The sequence below is a fragment of the Trachymyrmex cornetzi genome, unplaced genomic scaffold (genome assembly GCF_001594075.2).
Source record: "Trachymyrmex cornetzi isolate Tcor2-1 unplaced genomic scaffold, Tcor1.1 scaffold24, whole genome shotgun sequence".
Lineage (NCBI taxonomy): Eukaryota > Metazoa > Arthropoda > Insecta > Hymenoptera > Formicidae > Trachymyrmex > Trachymyrmex cornetzi.
This window is the reverse complement of record NW_017297060.1, coordinates 8,313-25,962: the sequence shown is the minus strand read 5'-3', so window position 1 is coordinate 25,962 and position 17,650 is coordinate 8,313. Positions and strand designations below refer to the sequence as shown.

The 17,650-nt window shown below is 30.2% G+C and overlaps 2 protein-coding genes and 1 long non-coding RNA gene across 3 annotated transcripts in view; 2 read left to right on the top strand and 1 right to left on the bottom strand.

The window, feature by feature from the left end:
- LOC108761092 (uncharacterized) overlaps nucleotides 1-6,759 on the top strand; it is a 13,091-nt gene extending 6,332 nt beyond the window's left edge. The window contains exons 3-5 of the mRNA XM_018507440.1: nucleotides 2,054-2,155; nucleotides 5,157-5,282; nucleotides 6,414-6,759. Of these exons, the coding sequence (XP_018362942.1) occupies nucleotides 2,054-2,155; nucleotides 5,157-5,282; nucleotides 6,414-6,517 (332 nt within the window). The 3' untranslated portion in view covers nucleotides 6,518-6,759. The remainder of the gene's footprint in view (nucleotides 1-2,053; nucleotides 2,156-5,156; nucleotides 5,283-6,413) is intronic.
- LOC108761094 (uncharacterized) overlaps nucleotides 1-16,982 on the bottom strand; it is a 20,789-nt gene extending 3,807 nt beyond the window's left edge. The window contains exons 1-2 of the long non-coding RNA XR_001940113.1: nucleotides 16,972-16,982; nucleotides 6,067-6,069 (exon numbers count right to left, since the gene is read on the bottom strand). This is a non-coding gene — a long non-coding RNA (uncharacterized LOC108761094). The remainder of the gene's footprint in view (nucleotides 1-6,066; nucleotides 6,070-16,971) is intronic.
- Nucleotides 9,402-12,175, top strand: LOC108761093 (uncharacterized). Its single transcript, XM_018507441.1, has 3 exons — nucleotides 9,402-9,534; nucleotides 10,122-10,260; nucleotides 11,705-12,175. Exons 1-3 carry the CDS (start codon nucleotides 9,477-9,479, stop codon nucleotides 11,919-11,921), a joined length of 414 nt encoding a protein of 137 aa, XP_018362943.1. The 5' UTR covers nucleotides 9,402-9,476; the 3' UTR covers nucleotides 11,922-12,175.
- Nucleotides 16,983-17,650: the final 668 nt, after the last annotated feature.

Sequence of the window (17,650 nt, the reverse complement as noted above, 5' to 3'; positions counted from 1 at the left end):
AGTTGTCTTATATTTTTAATAATTTTCATTTTTCTTTAATAAAATTTAAATAAATTTTTTTTCTCAAGTAACTTTCTAAGTTTAAGTACTAATACCTCAAGAATTAATTTCAAATAATAATTTTGTTATATCTTAAAAAAAATTAATTTCTATTTATTTTTATTCAATTCCAATATAATAAAAAGCTATCCGTTTACTTCATTATTTATAAAAAAAACCTATTGATGCGTTTTGATATCCTTGTCAATAAATTAAAGAAAGCAAATTTGTCGAGGAATCTATTTTTAAAAGAATCTATTTTTTTCCAAGTTCCAAATGTCACAAATACTGATACATCTTAACAGCATTCTTCGTGCAGCTTTTTTTCCAATTTAGTCCAGTTGCTAAAAGCGTCGCATTAACGCTCTTGTCCGACTCCTACGACCGGTCTATAAAGCTTCCTTACGAGATACACAGAAATGTATTTATCTTATCTCCAAGAATAGCTGCTTTGATCTACCTAACCAGCGTCGCACGATTGACGTTTCAAAATTTTTGTTCTGCCAATCACACCCTAGTCAGCATGGACAAGAGAGGTATGCTTGATTAACGTTCGCAAAGAACAGAACGCGCTATTTTTGTATTTAAATCGTAGCAATGTTCGCTATTTTATTTAAAAAAATTTTGTTTAATAAATTTAACTTTCCATCTAATTTGCACGTACTTCTACGTTCTATAAAAAAAGTATAATTTATTTTTAATGTATAGTAATAAATAGTATACTAATTTGCTTTTGAATTTTACAAAATAAATTTTTATTCACACCTTAATACACTAAAGACGATAAATTTTATACTAACTCATCAACAAGTCATTCTTTTAAATTGTTATACTACGTAACGTATTAATGATTCGATAATACAGAAGATTATGTATACGTTATGTATTTATGATTAAAATCATCATTAATTATTACAAATTAAAGTGTGGTAATTAATAATAAATGTGAGAAATTAAAAGTACAATTTCTGTTGTTAATGCATAAAAATTCAATTTTCTTGATTTCTATTGTTTGCCATTAGATTTAGAGTTTCTTCACATTTTTTTCGGTACCTTGTACAGTATAGGAATGCTCTTATATATGTATGTACGTTCACATGACGTCGAGACACCTGATGATAACACCGTAACAACGCGGCCAGCTGAGCACGTGATTCTCATTACAATAATTCGAATGACTGAGGAAGTTGATGATTACCCCCTAATATTATTCGCGTGAATTAGGAATTGTCGGTCGTGCAGTCCTAATTTCTGTAATTCAATCCTTTAGTCGTGACTCGGAGAAACCTTGTAAAGACTGCCACATACCTGTTGCTTGTTATGTGCGAACGATTTAAACTTTCAATTGTTATTGAAATGATAAAAAAAGAAAATTGGTAATTATCGTATAATGCTGTTAACGGCAATTAGAAATTCTCGGTCATTGTATGCGCAGTTCTCATATGATTCAATTAAAATTTCTCATCAAATATTGTAAATACAAAGAATACGCGATCTCTTATCGCGAATTTAGCACGGTCTAACGAGGCTCCGATCCGCGCGAAGGCGAAACTTATATACAATATACATATTTGTGATCGATGTCGATACGACGATACATCTCTATCGTCGCGTCGCAAGCAGATAATTCGTTATGTCCGCGACACAATTTTATAAAAAATTACGTAAGGAGCCTCGAGACGCTAATTAACGTGAATCATGGATGCGGATTCGACGCGATTGTCATGTATTTTAATCACAGTCGCCGGCATCGAGGTTAATGAAATATAATCCTCAATTAATAAGTAGTCGTACGTTTAGCTTTATTCTTATGAATTTTTCCTGAGAAATACGGCGTCTCGCACGTGTCATTTTATTCGTTCAGTGACGAAGATTGTAGATATTATAACAATACGGCGGTTTTTCAAGTTGCCGATCTTTCTTTACTTTGAACTCTTTCTCCTTATTTAACCTCTCCCTCTCTTCCTCTCTCTCTCTTTTTCAATTATTTATACTAATCGCTTATTATTTGCAGGACCCATTCCGGGATGCAAGCCTTGCACCTATTCCGAGATGACTTACTGCAAGAATGGCAGCGTTATCAATGATCATTGTTGTTGCGATGGCAGCTTCAACAGTAGGTATTTGAGTGGTTGCATGAAAAAAAAAATGAATAATTTTGCAAGTCTAGTAAAACTATTCTGACTATTTTTGTGGAACTTATGACAAACTTTGCTTGCCTAAAAGTAAAAGATACCAGAGGTGTAAGATAAAAAGTACATTACAATTATAGGAAATTCATTCAAGTTGTTACTTATTATCTTACAGTAAAATAAATCATACTATTTTCAAGACTGTAATTTCGAACAACTCTCAAGACTTTATTTGTATATTTTATTACCGCGCAAATAAATTTTGTCAGCACCATGCAAGACAAAAAATATTCGTTGATAAAATAAATTTTACTGAGATGTATGGTAATTTACAGATTGAGAAATAATAACAAAGTGCAGTAGCATAAAATTTATTTTATGAAATGTAAAAAGCATCTTACAATATGGCTATACGACGACCGTTTATTTACCAGAAAAGTAAAGTAAATTTTACGTAAGTGAGCGTCTGACTCTATACATGGACCTGTCAATTTCATCAAATTTACTAGAATTCCAGCACATTACTTTATATTTTTCTCCATTACTTTATATTTTTCTCTGTGGAATGATAATATAATTAATAACACTCTAGATAAAGTTACACGCGAGCGCTCGTAACTCGTTTTACGATGGGCTAACGAAGCAGCACGTGATTTATCTCGGCGGTAACAAGCCGATCGAAATCGGCTTAACCTTCTCGACGACGGAAGTTGTGTTTTCCGCTCTCGTCCTTCGTTTATTCATGCAGTGACGAAGTCGTATGAAAAACCACAGTCCCCGGCCGACGAATTCGTGCGTGAACAATCGGCCGTGGCGAGTGAGTGCTTGTGTAACCGCGCTTCACGGAAATTTAGAGCAACGGCAATGATAGTGAGCGCAATTTCACGATTTGCACAATGCCAACGCGAGTCGTGCGACGTAATCGCAATTATTTTTAGTCGATGCACTACGTGCCGTTACAACTCGAATTGCATATTAATACCTTGAATAATCGTGGGATCGACAAAACGCTTATATGTGTTATAGAATTCCTCGCGGTATCCTTAGAGATACCTTCAGAAAATTTCGAAAGCTTATGAAAATTACTTTTATGTTGCTCAAATGTAAAAGATGTGATATAAAAGTAATATTAAATTGAAAGAGTATAATAAATAAATTCATTTTAAATATTTGGTATTACGAATGTTATACAGTCCCATATAAAATCATCATAAATTTATGTATTTAAAGAAATAAGTCATATCGCTTAAATTTAGTTTAATCCTATATTTTTATGCTTCATTAAAGAAAAATCTATTTTTTATATTATTTTTCAATCACTTAACTAATTCAATAAAGTGTATTTGTTATTAACAAACTTGACATCGTTTGCATCTAGAAATAAATTATAGTATTAGAGAGATTAAGATTGCAAGAAGAAGGATAAAATTACATAACTACCAATTTCCAAGTTTAAATTGTTGTAAATCGCAATTTAAGTTATTTTAAATTTAATCCTCTTTTCAACTTGAATAATTATTTAAACGCCATATAATTTATCAACTTAAGGGCTATAATTTCTTTATATGCCGAGAAGAGTTTAATTCCCTTTTTTTGAACGGAAGGACAGTCACCTGTTCAGGAAATCATTCCTCGTCGTAATGAATTATCCTTGTCCTTCCACGCGCGTGTGTAAGATCTAACGAGTGATTCACTCGTGCGAGTCATCGAGAGTCACTTGAGCATTCCGCACGCTTCCCGAACTCCTCACAGGACTATCGTTCATCGACCTGCGCTACCTTTGCTCGAATTTCTAATTAGCACGGTATAACACGCCATTTATGAAACAATATTAAATAAATTTACTTCAAAGCAAACATTAAATGGCATTAACATATTTGCAAGTTTGTACATTCTTGTACACTTCTCAGAAGAAATGAACATCGATAATCAAACCAAATTATAAACTTATTTTTATCTCGCTAGCAAGCTTAACGAAATGATTAATTAAAAAAGACATTTCAAACACTTTTTATTTTTTTATAAAGTTTTCTGATTACAAATTATATTTTTAAATTATATATTGACATAGATATATGTATGTATGAAGAAAGTAAACTTTTTTATGCCTATAAAGTTTTTTAAAAACTTTCATGAGGTTCGATTAGTATTAGTTTTAGTTTTTAAAAGAAAAAAATATGGAAATACTGTCGTGTGTAGAATTAAAAGTGTTTCTAAATTATTTGTATTTTCGTCCAAGACGTTGAATTCGTTGTCATTGCATGACCCGCGTGAAGATTCTGTAGGTGTACGAAGTTGCATTGTTGCACGCAGCAGCTATGCACGTGGAATACCTAAAACTCGAATCACCTTCCAATCGCACCTGTGAATCACCTGTGCGTTTTGCGCTCGTTTCTAATTGCTTTCGATCGATTAAGTGTTTGTGTCGAAGCATTTGTCTCGAATCATTCATATCATTCTTTCCGGAATTGATAACGTGCCGGAAGCCTCCAATATCGTTAGGTAAATTAATTATCGTCCCACGAAACCGGTTAATTATCGCAACACTTATATTTAATGGAGGTTTGCGTTCAAGCCCCTCCGAGGTGTGCGTAAAATTATGTTTGCTATGCCTTAACGGCACAATGCCTTCGTGACGTCGTAATTTCCTACTGCAATTGCACTACTTACTCAAGTACTATTAATCTATTATTTACAATAACTCCGGTTATTAACTGGATCAAAGAATAATGGACAGATGGCTGATTTAGAAAATCATAACGTAATTAATGAGAGCTAGCAAAAATATAGGTGATATTTAATTGTAAAAAAAAAAAGGTAATATAGTCAGAGTTACATCGATCTCATACTGAACAATAAAAATTGAAAGTATTGGCCATTACTTTGCTTAAAGTTGGCAAATTTTGGAATATCAAAGACAAGAAAATACACGTTAAAAGAAAACTGCTTGTCACGAGAATGTAATTTATCTGTTTGTTGTTTCAGAAATATTTCCCTTCGTCGAGCACACTTGTCGCGTGGGACCAGAGGAATGCAAGGTGCACGCTGAAGACTGTGCGGAATATACAAGACTGCGGGAATGCTGTTGTCATTCGTACTTGGCTTCCACCTGTAAGCGCTAAAATCCTTTAGACATTTTGTCTATCATAGACAGTATTTTACGCTCTTTCTTGTCGTAAATCATATAATTATTGAAGTTACAAGGTATCAATCGTACATACTTGTAAGCGCTAAAATCCTTTAGACATTTTGTCTATCATAGACAGTATTTTACGCTCTTTCTTGTAAATCATATAATTATTGAAGTTACAAGGTATCAATCGTACATATTTGTCTACTTATAGCATAGCATATTGCGAAATATGAGTTTAAAGGCAGGCGTTTTATTGATGCGCGTATATACGAGTTAATTAAAACTTTATCTAGGCCATTAGGTGAGGCTGATTATAGAAAATAAAGATTATTCTATGATTAATCTTTGTAATAATGTCGATAAAAAAGGCATTTTCTTATCTCGGCTGATTTCATGATACAAAGTGCAATTTTGTCAGAGTAATACAAAGTATCATTTTTAACTTTATTATAACTTCGTGATACGATATCATAGCAATGTCATTCGTAATCCCAAGGATGTCGATATGCAAATGCAAGAATATACTTTGGAATCATCCGATCCGCGAACTATGCTCGAATTACAAACTTATTATCGCATGCGGTGTCGATTTTTAAATTGAATGGCGATAGTATTGTGAAAGAGATATATATTCTGTAAGATCAATTATATAATTATTTTAATTCTTAATTATGTTATTATGCATTAAAGAACATTTTTATTAACACTTTCTGTGATGTGTGAATCGCCGGTGATCTAAGACTTTCGGACGGTGAGCTGGACTTTCTGTTCAGGCTGTGTTTTATAAAAATAATTCTTGAATTTTTAATTAAATATGTTACAAATTATATTTTACATAACAAATATAGAATATTGTCTGTTTTCCACGCAACAGACAAATCACCTAAAATTGGTGCGGCACGGAACGTATTAATCGTAAAATCTCTCTACCTGTCTTATGCACTTTTTAAACAAATGAATTTCTTTGTTGGATTCATTATTGGAAGGATATTTAGAATATTTCTGTGCAATATTAATATTTTAGAATATTATTTCATAAATATTATCATATAGTTATTACATCATTACAATATGTTGTAATAGCAAATTAATAAGAATTTCTTTTGCAGGGAAACACCTGGCGAGTGGCGCCGAATCACGGGCCAGTATGAATCCCATCAAATTTGTGATGATCCTTGTGATGATTCTCAGGTTACATCTGTTGTTGGCCTAAAACGCACAGCACCAAAAATTTTGTATATTATTAATTATTTTAATAAATTGTTTTTATTATTGAGATCCAAAGGAACTGGCAATTCTTCGATAAAAATTCGACTCTAAATGTAGGATTTTAAAAAGCGAATATATGTAAGGCAAACGAAATTAGGAAGCGAGAGAAAAAGATAATATTGTTTTTTAAATACAATTTTCTGACATTATTTATAGAAAAGATACTGATTGTGATAATACGGGAAGGTTGAGTAGTATTGAACATTTTAGATTTTTCGAGGTTTCGTTTTCTTGGATTGCAAAAATTAACTGTAATGTACATGAAACATTATTTTTATTAAAAAACATACTTTTAATAATATTTTTCTAAAAATAAAAGTATAGCCAATCTTATACATTTTTAAATATAAAAATATGTCGTTACATGAAATATCATTACATTTTCTTGTTTTTGCCAATTGTAGATAGCATTGCCTTGGAAATGAATTTTTTTAAACATATTTTTAGATTTCGCAATTATCTATGAGTAGTTTTTTAATGATATACCTTGTTCCAATAGCTTTTAATCTATCTCGTAATGTACTGTTTGAAACTCTCAACAAAGTAAGAAAATGTTCGATACTATCAAACAAAAACAAGAAAATACCCGATACTATCTAAATGACGTACAACGAAGAAACAATGTATAAAACGAGTTTTAAAACAAGAACGATATTATAAACTATAATATAAAAAATAATAGATGTAAAAAATAATAGTTGTTATATTGATAAACTAAAAACAAAATTCAACTTACATAATGTGACTGATTGGTATATACAATTAATCTTATGCTGATATAAACAACAGTTACATAATAAAATAATAAAATAACTCAAACACTGCCGTTATTCTCAATATAGAGAGGTCCTGGCTCTCATATGCGAGTAGATTTGCCAATAGCTTAACAAAAGCTGTTACATGCATCTAAAATTTTAAACAATTCTCATCCGATACCACTCAACCTTCCTCTATGAATTGTTTATATGTACAAATGAGGTGTAAATATATTTTGCGCAAATTTTCAGAGTTTTAATTATAAATAAAATATTATTATGCAGATTACTGATAGTTTCTGTAAACAAAAACTTGTGAACTCGTACAAAAAGTTACAAACCTAAAATAAATATGTCTCTCTCATAAAATATATTGCATTGTATCGCCGAGTAAGAAAGATTTAATGCAATGTTGAACGTTTCGTGGTAATATGATGTATGAGATTGTTAGTGGCACGCGATCTATTGTCTGAGGCTTAATTGCTATTACGACAGCATTTACTATACGTACGTGACAAATATAAGAGATATATTTATACTTTAAACTCCATTGAATATCATTCCTATGAAAATTAATTTCCGATACGTCAAAAATGTGTGTGTGTGTGTGTGTGTGAGAGAGAGAGAGAGAAGTGAAAAAATACTAATTTTTAATCCTGAAAATCAAGTAACAGAGTCTTTCAAATTAGTATATATTAAATTTCAATAAATATTACATACTTTATTTTTGAAAATTAGATATTTGAGAAAAAAGATGTATCGTATGTATTTAGCACAAGATTACGAACTTTTGTTAACAATGTTCTGCAAAATTGTAAGAACTGCAATATCAGCAATTTTTTTACATTAAAATTTTTCTGAAAATTTTTAATTTTATCAAACTTTGAATTATTTTAAATTTCTTATGCGCATAAATATAAACGGCATACTTGCTGGCATAAATAACATGCATTTTTCTACTATTGGTACCTATGGTTACTATTGAATGTGTTTGGTTTATCATGGAATTGTTTTCTTATCATAAAGATAAAAGCTTAAGCATAATTCTATGAAAAAAAAAATTGTCTGGACCTTCTAATTCGCCTCGTTTCGATCTACATTTTTCAATTTAATATACATTCCAATTCTACTTTAAAATTGACATAGATATAGTTGGATATCAAATTTTTTTTATTCATAATGTTAAGTGGCACACAATAATTAAATTGATAACAACATTTAAATAGTATTAATTGGATACGTCATAAATCGGTCTTTTACAAAGATTATTATTTTTTAAATTAAAATTATTAACTAATTTTTATTGTTTCTTAGGTAAAAAGTTACAGTAGAATTTTATATTATACAATATTAAATTTTATATGATGTAATATAATATAAAATTATGTAATTCTTTTTTTTAAATTAATATAGGAAATACAGTCGAACCTTCGTAAAGTTAACCTTCGTTTTTATTTTAATCTCCATAAAAGTCATGTCTTAACCTTCCATCGAGCACATATACTCGCGCATGCACATTTGTTTACATTTGTTTACTTTTACGGAGATCGGTCGGTCCCGACAAATTTCTGTTATAGAGGTTCGACTGTACATATAATAAAATTTTATAATGTATATAATAATATATATGTATCTAATTACAATGCAGCAAGTAATACAAATACAGTAGATTTTAAAAATATATAATTACGAAAAATATATAAATATGTATATATTTATTTGCAATTATTTGATGAAACAGAATATTCAATGAGAAATAATTATTTGTTTCTTATTTAAAAAATTTTTATGATTTTTTAAATGAAAATTACCGTATTATACGCACCGTGAGGACTAACAAAATTATTCATGAAGATAATTATTTTCCAATATCAACATCTACATACGTCGTCTGCGTTTTTTTCTATTTTGGACTCACCGACACATAAGAAGAGAAAGATGATCATCAACCAGTTACGAGTAACGGGTACATCGACCGCGTTCTACGAGGAAGGCGAGGCCCAGCTAAAAGTTACGTGGGTTTACGAAAGAAATCGAAGAGCACGAACAGTGAACGATCTCATTTGTCTGAAAAATCTCAGCCGCGTCAAGAGCTGCAGCGAGTGCGCGCGGAAAATTTAATCTCGTTCGTTTTTTTTTAATGAGAAAATGTCACTATTAATTCTTTTGGGCGTTTTATTGCATTGTTGTGCATTTGGTATATCGGGTGAGTTAATTTACTCAATAATTATTTAATTGCACATCAAAGAAAACGATATTTTCTATGAAATGCTGTAAAAAAGAAATTTATTAATTAAATCGTATTTAAATTGTACATAGATAGTAATTTGTAGTCTTGATACGACTTCTCAACTTGTTTGAATAATTTTTACCGTAAAATTATTGAGCATATTTATTGTGTGATTTTGAAAATATTAATGAAATTATTTGTGATAATTATATCGTGTGCCATCTTAATGTGTATAAATAAGATAAAAAGTTAATAATTTTTGTTTAAATGGTTATTAATTTTTTAATTTAGTAACACATTTTGAGTGTTTTTGTAATAAGGAGAATTTTCTATAGAAAACTTTTCTTTAGAAAACAGTTTTGGTGATCGAAATTTTGAAGAAGAAATTGTTTTATTTTAAATTTAATCATTTTAGTTAATCAAGGTATAAACTATCGGTGATATTTCGAGTTATGTCACTTTTGATGAATTATTACGAATTTATTATAATTTTGTAAGATATCAAAATCGTCACAAATAAAAAAGAGTGTTATTTTTTAAGTCCCTTTATGAGCGACTTTCAGATGAACACGAGAAACTGGCAGGCAATCATGTGTCAGGGGCAACAAATGTGATGAACATGCCATTAACACCTTCGCCAGAGAATGTACGGCAATTTCAAGGAAATTATCCTTTCCCTTCGCTCGGATACAAACCACAAAGGTAAGTTTATAAATTTCTTATATTCATTCTTATAGGATCAACTTATTTTGCATTATACAATTTAACTAAAAATCAATATTAAGAATATTAGATCTTTTGTCATTCAATAATTATTAAATATAATTAATATTTCTTTCTCTACACGTCACAAATAACAAAAAAATGAGGGAACAAATCTAAAATTATGTAGATAACATTGCTTATTGCAAAGGGAAGAAATTGATACATTAAAAATGATACATTATTAACTTTCAATAGAGAATACTTATTTAAAATCAAATATAGGTTTTACTAAGAAGTTCCATTGGCATCAAAGTTATCTAAGATGTTATATGTATGTCTAAAGCGGAAATGTTTTTTAAGATGTCAGAAGCTTGTGAAAAGTGATCAAGAAACGTATATTCTAGTTCAAAAAATGAATTATTAAAATGAATTTTGGACTAAGCAACTGTTTTTAAACATTGGAAGAGTTTTTTTGAAGAAAATATTCAGTAAACATTAAAACTGAAAATGAGTCACATACATCGTTTCATGCAACGCTTTAGATAATTATTGATAATGCAACAAGAAACGTACAAATAGATTAACATTATGTCGGAAAATTTGTAAGTAATAACAATAAATTGAGTTTCAATACTGTAGGTGTTAAAGATTCTCGGAAAACTATATGTATACGAGCTCAGTATCACAATTATAATAATGCTGCCTTATCATTTATGTAAAAAATTAATATATGTAACTATTTCAACAAAAATATAAAAGACATATACAGGGTGAATCAGAGTAGTTGAAGTTTTTTACCCTACGAGAAAATTAGCGACCTCACATTAAGGATGTCCGATCTCCATTAATTAAATCGATTTCTGAATCAATCTTGAATCGGATTGATTGAAATTGATTTACAAAAAAATCGGAGCTGAATGAATCGATCTATTGGAGATCGATCCAATTAAAATTTTTTTATTAACATCCCAGTGAGATATGACAATGGAATAGATGTCGAATCGACGTCAATTTGATGATTTCAGCGTCAAATCGATATTAATTCTATTGTCATTTCTTACTGAGATCATATAAATTCAACAAAAACAATTAAAACACGATTTTGATTTGCCTCCGAGTAAAATAATTTTAATTTAAAAAAATCTAGATTTAAATTAATATCTGTAGTTCTGACGTATATCAACTATTGGCGTAAAATCGGTGAAATATCGTATATAAACGCGTTAAATTCGGTTTTATAACAACTGTCAATTGGTGTTATAAATTAGAACTTAAATAGCATTTATTTATACATTTTGTCAGTAATAATTACTAGTTGTAACTATAGATATATTATTAAACCCGATTAATATGTTAACCGGTAACGTGTAAATGTAAGCAGTGTAGCCATTGTTCTCGGATTAAACAAAATTCATATTTTAATTTTATACTTTTATTGCAGATGTCCTCTATGCGATAGTTCGATTTATCCTTATTGCGGCGAGAAATTGTTCCACGACGCCTGCTGCTGTACCGATCCTTACGATTTACCTTACCAATGTAAATTAGCAGACTGTCGATTCCTGCATGCCAATAGCTGCAGGGAGCACCGCTTGATTGCCAACTGCTGTTGCAACGACGATTATCGCGCCCTTCTGAAGAGCTTAGCGCAGAAATAAAGCCATCGCACATCGTGTATATTTATCATTTACAGCAAAATAAATAACGAATCTTAATCAGTTCACCATTGATGATGACTTATATGAGTGAAAAAAAGCGCCCCATCTGGTAATGACTCATACATGACTATTTAAAATAGATTTGTCATCAGCGACCTAAAAATACTCCTTATAGATAAGCTTTCATGTAAATTATGAAATTTTTTAGTTTTATCAAATTAGCACAAAACGTTGATTTCTGATGCACCAGTGAACTTAATGACGAATAAAATGTATAATATATAATCGACGCATAATGTCAAAAAAATTATCCAAGTTAAAAAATTTTTTAATTAATAAAAGTAATTATATATTAATAAAAATAATTAGTAGAAAAAATTATAAAAACCACTACAATGAGAAATATATATATATATATAAAATTATAAATTATATATTTATCCCTTAATACATACCTCTGGGTCATTCGTGTCCTGCGCATTTCTTTTTTTTGTTAATAGGGCAAATGTGATGAATATGCCACACTTAAGCAAAATTAAATTTTTGAGTAATTATTTGTTCAATTTAAAATAATTTTACATACTGATCTTTTTCTTCCATGTATTGGACTGTATTGGAACAAACTTTTGATCTGAAATAATAAAAGGTTCGAAATAATAAAAAATATCAAATAAATGACAGTAAAGGACAATATTGGAAAATAAAGGACAAAAATGAGTTTTGAAGAAACAAATAAATTTAAAGGACGGCTACGTAAAATGAAGAACTATCCTTTACAATAAAGGACGTATGGTCTCCGTAGTTATACAACATGTAAAATAAACTGTGAGACACGTTTTTAATTGCTTAAATATATCTTTTTACGAACAGTCCTTGTGAATCCATCTACTGTAACAATTAGATATTATCCAATTACATTTTTAAAAGTAAAAATATGTAATGTGTAAGTATGAAACGTATAAATAAATATTCGTTTTACTTTATATTTACATAGTGTTACAAGTAGTTCAAGTTCCAGTAATTAAGAAAATTCAATCCATTAAATGGATTAAAAAATGGTATTCTCTATTCAGAATTTTGAATTGAACTGCAGTAAATTAATATAATACAATAATAAGCAAATAAACATTTAAGTTTATTTATTAAGTATTTGTCAATACGAATATCCTTTCACAATGGAATTATACGGCAAAACGTTTGTTTATAGCGCCCTAACTTATATATTAGAGAAAATGACTACATTTTACCCTAACAAAAGTAGTGGCATATTGTCCCAAGACGCCATTTCATCTTATAATGAGCTTGTACAATACGGCTGTTAAAAAAATGAATCAACGATGTACTGAACATTTTCATTTGAACCTACATTATTAACTAAAGCTAATCGAGTTAAATATTGTGTAATATTTAAATAATAACTTACATAAAGCACTACAAAAGTTATAAGCAGCACATTTTCGTATACCATACCGTCATATTTACCTTATAAAAACAATACTGTCGCCAGAAAAGTCTTGATACTTATGCATCACGTTAAGCACACAATTGTAAATAATTTTGTGGCACTAACGCAAGTGCTGCTAATCGATATTATTATGTTAAATACAACGAGTGGCATGTTCCCCGGGGAATATGCCACTCGTTGTGTAGAGTAACTGGCGTATTACCCGCAGTTACCCTGCTAATTGTAAGAGCACCTGGTCAAATACCGGTCTCTTTTCTATTCCTAAACAAAGTTTGGCATCTATATAGAGAACAAGTTTTGTGCGTTACCGGCCTCAATTCATGCACATCTTTTAACTGGCATAAAGCCCGATCTACATAAGACGCGCGTCGCAGGTCGTAAAACTAGAAATTAACCTAACGTACTTTAATTATAATATAGTTGTAGGACGCAGAACGCAGGACGCAGAATGTTGGGTGAATTTTAACTTTCGCGCCTTGCGTCTTGCGCCCTACACTCAGAAAAAAGTTTTGTTGATATGTGACCAACAAAAAATTTTTCGTTGTCCTAACCAAAATTTGGTTATGCTAATAAAATTTTTGTTAGGATAACATAAAAGTTTTTGTTAATCATATATTCTAACAAAAACTTTTATGTTATCCTAACAAAAATTTTATTAGCATAACCAAATTTTGGTTAGGACAACGAAAAATTTTTTGTTGGTCACATATCAACAAAACTTTTTTCTCAGTGTATGTATTGAGGTCTGCGACTTGTTACAATCTGAAGTACGTTTCACTTGCGACCTGCGACCTGCGTTCTGCATCTTATGTAGATCGGGCTTATAACTCCGAAGTTCACCTCTAGGTCACAAATGACCTAATGTGTGTACAGGATGTGCATTTTTTGTAATTAAAAAAATTTTTTTTTTCTTTATTTTCAACTAATTCTTAGTTGTATTGCAGGAATATCTCGCGAATTATTAAAAAAAGAATTTAACCCTAAAACAATATATTAGCCCTTAATAAACACGATTTTTGGTACCCTTGTTCTAAATGTTGTCAGTAATATTATAAATTAAGTTGTCTGTAATGTTATAAAGGACATTTTCCTAATTTAATTATAAGTTTTTTTCAACACAATAGCAATAATAAAATGCATTGTTTAAAATGTAAATGCATATATCTTCAATGTATAGCATTTATGCATATTAAAAAAACATCATTTTCAGGTTACTCAATAATTAAACTTTTTGGACAAATGACACTTGAACTATTTCTTTTTTGTAGTTTAGAATATCAATTTTAAGATATTGAACTATATTTTTCCTTTAAACATTTTTGTTTCGGAGTTTTACATTTTTATATGAAACAGTGCATTTTTCTCATTTCGTTAACTATATTTAGTTATAATAATTTATCTATAATTTGTCATGAATATACATATAATTGCATAAATAAAAAGTATAATATATAATATAATTTAATACACACGCGTTCGGTTCTTCGTTCCTGGATTAATTTTCATCATTTTTACAAGTATATATAAATTATTAAACAATTTTTACATATATTTTGACATCTTTAGAGTTTAATAATTTATTTATCTTATAAATATGTCTTCTAATCTATACATTTAAACATTAGTATGTTAGAAAGTATAAATATTTCATTACTTTTAAAGTTATATATGTTTTGTAAAAAAGTTAAAATTTCACTTTTCTCGCTTTGTGACTACAGCAAATTTATTAATTATATCTTCTAGATTAATTTATGAGAACACTTTATGTTCAATTGATAATAAAGCAAGACTGGTCAATCTTTCTTGATTCATCGAAGAACGGAGATAATTTTTTCAATTTAAGCTTGCTAAAACAGCGTTCGCAAGATGCCACGGTCACTGGTAAAAAGCGCTTTACGATCGTGAGGAATGTGTGTGAAGTTAGCCCCCCTTTTTTTGAAAATTAAAATTTTGACAATTGTTCCAGATTGTTCTGAGTTTGTTCTACATTGTTCCAAAGCGATATCATCTTATTCCAAATCGTTCTCCAATAAAAGGAAAAAACGAATTTTTTTGCTAGCCCCCCCTTTTTAGAATATCAAACAATTTTTTTTTGCTACAGATTGTTCTAGTTGTTCTAAACATTGTTCCAAAAGAACAATTCCATATGACGAACAGAAATGGCAGAAAACAAAAAAACATTTTCTTATCCGGCACCCCTTTTCTTAATATTCGAAAAATTCATTATCGCGATAAATTGTTCTAGTTGTTCCAAACATTGTTCCAAAAGGACAATTTCGTAAATCAAACGGAATACGAGAAAAAAAAATAAATGTTTTTCAACAAACAAAGGCTCCGACAAAAAGAAAAGGTACAATCTCCTTATCCCAACGCAGAATTTTATATTTTCAGTTGTTCTAGTCCTGAGAAACATAATTCTGCATTATAAATCATCCATCGCTACTGGTTCTCCCAAAAATCGAAAATTTCGATTTTTGGGAGAACCAGTAACGTCGGATGATTCATAATGCAGAACTATGTTTCTCAGGACTAGAACAACTCAGAACAAACAGTTCTCGATTGGAACAAGAGAGGAAGCGCACCTTTACTCTTGATGGTTGATGCAAAAATATGGATTTTTTTCGATTTTTGGGAGAACCAGTAGCGTTGGATGATTCATAATGCAGAATTATGTTTCTCAGGACTAGAACAACTGAAAATATAAAATTCTGCGTTGGGATAAGGAGATTGTACCTTTTCTTTTTGTCGGAGCTTTTATTTGTTGAAAAACGTTTATTTTTTATTTTTCTCGTTTTCTGTTTGATTTACGAAATTGTCTTTTTGGAACAATGTTTGGAACAACTAGAACAATTTATCGCGATAATGAATTTTTCGAATATTAAGAAAAGGGGTGCCGGATAAGAAAATGTTTTTTTGTTTTCTGCCATTTCTGTTCGTCATATGGAATTATTCTTTTGGAACAATGTTTAGAACAACTAGAACAATCTGTAGCAAAAAAAAATTGTTTGATATTCCAAAAAGGGGAGGCTAGCAAAAAAAATTCGTTTTTTCCTTTTATTGGAGAACGATTTGGAATAAGATGATATCGCTTTGGAACAATGTAGAACAAACTCAGAACAATCTGGAACAATTGTCAAAATTTTAATTTTCAAAAAAAGGGGGGCTAACTTCACACACATTCGTGAGGAGCCAGAATCCCGATACGTGTATAACCTTGATATTGACTTTCACGAAGAGACCAGTCGACCCATGAAGTATAATCAGAGGCGTAGTGAGGGGTTGACGAAACTGGCCCATGCCAAGGGCGCACACCAGCCGACATAGGCCAGATTCGTCAACCCCTCACTACGCCTCTGATCTCATGGGTCGACTGGTCGCTTCGTGAAGGTCAATATCAAGGTTATACACGTGTCGGGATTTTGGCTCCTGAGTCCATGCACTTAACATCCCTACTTTTCGGGTCGCAAACGACTACAAATAAATTCGACTGCGTTAATCATTCTTGAGACATTCCGCCGCTGCAGCTGCTCGGTCTGGACTGGTCTGGACGTTGTCAAATGTCCGTAAATCGATACAGCGTAATACGAGAAGGAAGTATCTCGTTTCTTCCTGCAATATGTTTCAACTCTAAATGCGATGGTAATGACGATGACGGATAATTCTATCCGATCCTCTTTTCATGAGTATGAATATAGTTAATTTTGATATTTTTACTTGTTGAATACAAATCCATTAACTGAAATTTGGTTATTAAGAATTTTTAGAAAAATGGCAAATAAGAGGCACAAAATTATGATTTTTATCACATTGTAATATCGCCAACAAATATTTTTCTAAATTTTATTAATGCGAAAATATCAATATTAGCTTTAAAATAAATTTTTATTTTGGTTTGATTTTTCGTTTTCAAAATACAACAATTTGAAAATAGCTTTTTTTCCATATGTAATACACATAAAAAGACTTTTTGTTCATCTTAATACTGCATTATGTATATAGAAAGCAAATGTTTTTGTACCTACATAACATAATAGTCGAATTATACTAAATCAAAAAGCAATAAAATTAACAAAAATATAACACATAGCAGAAAAATCATAATTTTTAATGTGTATATGATTTAAGATTATCATTTTCCATATTGTATTTTGTGAATTTCATATTGCTTTTGATTTAGTGTATGATTCAAGTACAAATTTAGATAATGGATTCGTGGTCAAAAACCAAAATTATTATTTATATTGATTGTAAAAAAAGATTTTGG

Coding starts and splice junctions, on each gene's coding strand:
- LOC108761093 (XM_018507441.1), top strand. CDS start 9,477: ATGTCACTATTAATTCTTTTGGGCGTTTTATTGCATTGTTGTGCATTT. Junction 9,535..10,121: donor TTGTGCATTTGGTATATCGG/GTGAGTTAATTT, acceptor AGCGACTTTCAG/ATGAACACGAGAAACTGGCA. Junction 10,261..11,704: donor CTCGGATACAAACCACAAAG/GTAAGTTTATAA, acceptor CTTTTATTGCAG/ATGTCCTCTATGCGATAGTT.